This window comes from Rhincodon typus, chromosome 31, assembly GCF_021869965.1.
Source record: "Rhincodon typus isolate 14 chromosome 31, sRhiTyp1.1, whole genome shotgun sequence".
Taxonomy (NCBI): Eukaryota; Metazoa; Chordata; class Chondrichthyes; order Orectolobiformes; family Rhincodontidae; genus Rhincodon; species Rhincodon typus.
In genome coordinates this window covers 17,847,956-17,853,289 of record NC_063362.1, presented here as the reverse complement: position 1 = coordinate 17,853,289, position 5,334 = coordinate 17,847,956, and the positions used below count along the sequence as shown (strand labels likewise).

The 5,334-nt window shown below is 41.3% G+C and overlaps 1 protein-coding gene across 1 annotated transcript in view; it reads right to left on the bottom strand.

Moving 5' to 3' along the window:
• The window catches only part of plekhg5a (pleckstrin homology domain containing, family G (with RhoGef domain) member 5a), an 84,091-nt gene that overhangs the window by 48,960 nt on the left and 29,797 nt on the right, over positions 1-5,334 (bottom strand). The window contains exon 2 of the mRNA XM_048614883.1: positions 5,027-5,103. Coding sequence (XP_048470840.1) covers positions 5,027-5,103 — 77 coding nt within the window. The remainder of the gene's footprint in view (positions 1-5,026; positions 5,104-5,334) is intronic.

Genomic DNA, 5,334 nt, shown 5'->3' with positions numbered 1-5,334 from the left:
CTGTTTTTGTAATATCTTATCTACACCCACCATGTCACAACTTGTAAGAATTTTGTAAGTTTTGTTCTATAGACTGATATCCATACAATGAATTAGGCAGCAGCAAAGCCTTTTAAGGATTTGCAAGGGTTTTGCTGTAAATCCATAGTTTAGCACAAACACCTGTTCCCATCTTTCCCTTCTGAATCATTTCCATGTGCAGCAGGCAACACCCCACTGGGGAAGATCCCATTCCTTATTCTCTTAATAGAACTAATTAACCAAGAATCCAGTCCATTCAAAAAACATAAACCTAATTACAAACAAAAAAAAAGCCTACCAACTGGGGCTCTGTAACAAAATCAACAAAAAACTAACAGCAATCAAATCACAATGTCATCAAAGGAGGAAGTAATGCCCCCTAGCTCCCTGATGCACACATATCCTGAAAAGCTTTAAAAAGTACCAGTGGACACCTTATGTGTTCTCACCCCAAGAACACCCCGGTGCAGACATAGCCACAAAAGGGAGGCAGATAGTCAGGGAATACAAACCCCTTCACAGTCTCTGCCTGGACATATTGATGACTATAAGACCCCAGCTCTTCCTCCTTTAACAGGGCAGGTTAACCAAACTGAACCGAATAACAGCCCCCTATGTGCACTGTAACCTCAATCAAAGTTTTAAAGGAAACTTAAACAAAAATCAAATCGATAGTTTCTGATCAACCTGTTCAGAGATGTTATTACACACCTTTGGAGCAGGTGGTTCCTGGGCCCTGTCCTCCTGGCTCAGAGTAGGGGCATTACTACTGCACCAATAACAGCTTATAGAAAATATCACATAAATGCAAAGTCCAATGAGCATCACCTGCTCTCAACCAAATCTCGAACTGTTCTGGTAGATAGCAGGATCTTGTGGTGCAGTGGTACTGTCCCTAGCTCAGGGGCAGGAGCCCAGGATTCAAGTTCCACCTGCTCCAGAGGTCTGTCGTAATGTCGCTGAATAGGTTGGTTAAGATATCTTCTAGTCGATCCTGAGGGTTCTTGTGCAGAGTGATAGTGTCTCTCCCTCTGAAACCGGATTCACAGCCCATCTGCTCCAGAGGTAACAACATCTCTGAGCAGAGTAATTTGGAAGATATCTGTTAAAAAGACCTGCATTTAACAGACTGCCTATCATTTAAGAAAAATGTTACATTTATACATAGGTACGTAGATTGGAATAAAAAACACAACTTCCAATTTCCTTCTGTAATATGGCAAGACATCTTTCTTCTAGACACTGTAACAATTTTTCTGTAGAGACATTCCTTTTCGTGAAACAATCCAATAGTTGGCAACTACTATCTTCTCACCTAACCTTTGAGATATTTTTTCCCTCTCTGCTTTAATTCAGCTACATCTACATTCTTTCTCACTCACACATTTTGTAAAATGGACGTTATCCCACAAAGACTGATTATCAATGTAACATTCCATTGGTATTGTGCTTTCAGTCCCTTTTACCTAGAGCTGTACAGCATGGAAACAGACCCTTCGGTCCATGCCGACCAGATATTCTACATCAATCTAGTCCCATTTGCCAGCATTTGGCCCATATCCCTCTAAACCCTTCCTATTCATATACCCATCCAGATGTAATTGTACCAGCCTCCACCACTTCCTCTGGCAGCTTATTCCATACACACATCACCGTCTGCATGAAAAAGTTGCCTCTTAGGTCCCCTTTAAATCATTCCCTTTGTGCCTTAAACTTATGCCCTCTAGTTTTGGACTCCCCTACCCTGTGGAAAAGACCTTGATTATTCACCTCATCCATGCCCCTCATGATTTTATAAACCTCTATAAGGTCACCCCTCATCCTCAGATGCTCCAGGGAAAATAGCCCTCAGCCTATTCAGCCTCTCCCTATAGCTCAAACCTTCCAACGCTGGTAACTTCCTTGTAAATCTTTTCTGAACTCTTTCAAGTTTCACAACATCTTTCCTATAGCAGGGTGACCAGAACTGATTGCACTATTCCAAAAGTGGCCTAACCAATGCCCTGTAAAGCCGCAACATGACATCCCAACTCCTATCATGTAGCATTTCCCATGAGATCTTAGGCAAATAGAATGCCATGTCAGCGGCATCAATAAGAGACAAAATTTCAGCAACTAATGTGATCTTCACCACTCTTCAATTCTTTCCCTCCCATACATCAAGTGTCAACTGTTCCCATTTTCTCTCACAAGGAATATCACTAATACTCCTGCACTGGAAAATCCACTGCCAAGATTTGGATACGATGCATCACCAAAAATAATTCTTTTTAAAGTCATTCACAGGTTGTGGGTGACACAGGCCAGTTCAACATTTATTGTCCATCCCAGTTAAATTCAACCACATTGCTGTGGGTCTGGAGTCACATGTAGGCCAGACCAGGTAAGAACAGCAGTTTTCTTCCCTAAAGGAAGGACATTAGTGAACCAGATGAGTTTTTCCTGACAATCAACATTACACTGCTAATTCCTGATTTTTATTGAATTCAAATTCCATCATCTGCCATGCTGGGATTCAAACCTGGATTCCCAGAACATTACCCTGGTCTCTGGATTAATAATTTAACAATAATACCACTCAGCCATCATCTCCCCATATGATTAATGTCATATTACAGGGATTAACCAAAGCTGAGAACTTCAACACACATTTCTCTACTTTAACCTTTTTAAAAGTTTTACTTGATCTTATAATATCCTCCACCATTGGATCTTTCATGCCCAGACCATGTTCCAGACATCAAAACTTACCTCTCATTCAGTCTGTCTTCCCAACAAAATTAGCTGTCCAATGAAACTCCTCAGCTATTCCATATCATCTTTGCTAGCAGCCTATCTTTATGTCCTGACCTTGCACCATTAGCTGCAATGGGGTTGAGATTGTCCAAGATACATCACAAGATACTTAGTTCCTTGCTGTTTGGTTAAAATCATCTGAGTGTGTCTGGCAGCTCTTTTATCATGTCAAGCCATCCATCCTTCCTTGAAAATATTTCTTAGTGCCTTCAGTCAAGAATCACCAGCTGTTTCTTCCTGAGGTTTGGCTGGTCAAAAGATGTTAAGGACATCTCCCACTTCAATGTCCATATTGTCTACATGTAAGTTTAATGCAATATTTGCATTCTGCTCAGTTTGTCTGAGGTAATTATTTTGGTACCAGGGAACAGCAGAGAATTGTTTCACACTCTATTTTGGATTACACTTGCGACAGGCGTTTGCATTCAAACTCAAATGGTTTGATAGCTTGCACAATGTGTTTGTTTTTGGTCAATATGATGTTAGGAAGTTAAAAATTCTGAGATAGCTCTGCAGATCTTCGTTGTCTTGGGGACTACATGTATCTTCCATCTTTCAATTTGCCTGGGTCGGTTCGGATCCCACAACCTGTTGTTGGAGACAAGTCCCTCACAATGAGCTACTGCCATTGGCAACTGTATATTTTACTTCTTTAGTTTTGCTCATCAGTGCAATATGATCAACAATACACACATGCAGGAATATTTTAACTAATTCAGTTCATGTGCTGATGAAACAAATCTTAACTGACAAACAAACCAAGAGGTAGTCTCTGTAAGCAATATCTATTAAATTGTGTTCTGAAAGTAGGGATTTCCTGAGATTCCTTTGCAAAATGGATGAAGCAATATTACTGTTTGACATCCCGCTTGGAGTAGAATTTAGCTCCTTTGAATTTGACAAAACATGCTATTTCCATACAGATTGCCATAGCTGTATTTCATTAAGTACACTAAGCAAGAGATGGTGTCCCATTCTGTGCAGTTCATTTTCCTGTTGTAGTTGTGTCATTGACTTCCATTGATCCAGGTACATATCTTGCCTAATTCTGATTGGTAGGATGTTTGCACCAGCTTTTGTATCAACTTTGGTCGAGTGTTTTTTGTGTGTGTGTGTGTATGTGTGTGCGTGTGTGTGCACATGTGTGTGTGTATGTGTGTGTGTATGTGTGTTAATGTTTCATATTCACAAAGTGAAAAACTCTTTAACTTCGGGGTAAAGGTTCTTTCACTTGAATCTTCTCCCTAAGGCAGTGGTCAGAGACCAGGGATACTCCTCCCAAGTGAATGACACTCAGGGGTTGAATATAAATCAACAGATAAATAGATTAAACTGATTCTCCTGGAACTTTGCTCGAAATCTCCAGCAAAACTCCCCAGAAGTTTAACCCTTCCTTACAGAGATTGACAGTCCAGGGAGTCAATGGAATGAGAGATAGTCGGAACTGCAGATGCTGGAGAATCTGAGACAACAAGGTGTAGAACTGGATGAACACAGCAGGCCAAGCAGCATCAATGGAATGATGCTGCCCTCACTTGGTTTGTGGGCTAACTGCACCACCCCTAAACTCCTGGGGTCCATGCCTTGATATGGTACTGTAATTCATCTGTCTAGGCATCACAAAGCTCTCACTGAGTGAATTACTTCTTGGTACGGTCCTTCTTTTGTTACTGGATAAACACAGTAGTCATTTTTCCCACTGCAAGATGCTCTGCCCATAATGAAATCAATGACTCGTTAATCTACTGTTGAGGAGAAATGTTGGCTAGGCCACTGGGGAGTTCCCTGCCTCTCCAACAACATTGCCTTGGAAATGAGCAAACAACAGTCAAGATCTCAACTTATTGTTTCTCCCAAAAATGATATGGCCATATTCTCTGGTTTATCATTTTCACTGGTTTACAGAATATAATTGCAAAATGCTATGGATAAATCCCATAAAATCTCAGATCATAAAAATGTTCACAGGCCCAGCTCAACACTGCTTATAAAACAGAAGTACAGAACCATTCATTTCTGAGCCCTTGCCATGGTTGAACTAAGCACAAATGCTTTATTACCCAATTAGCGCATGAGTGAAAGGTACAGAGGCAAAGAGCAAGAATAGGAAATGGAAAAGAGAAGGGGAGAAAGTGCATGTGCACGTTTGAGGGAGAGTGAGTATAGCAGTGTGTATGTGCCCGTCACAAGGAGGAACAAGAGCCCTTACCTTGACGGCCCTCTGTTTGTCCACACATTCTTCATGCTGACAGAGCAGAACCTTCTCTTCTGTTAAACCCCGTTCATCTGAAAAAGAACATTTTGGTTGGTTCCACCAGAAAACATTTGAACACTAATGCAGTGTACTGAGGGTGACAGGGCAGAAATGCAGTGCCCATAGGTGACAGGGCAGTAATGCGTTGTACCAAGGGTGACACAACAATAATGCAATGTACTGAGAGTGACAGGGCAGTAATGCAATGTACTGAGAGTGACAGGGCAGTAATGCAGTGTACTGAAGGTGACAGGGCAGTAATG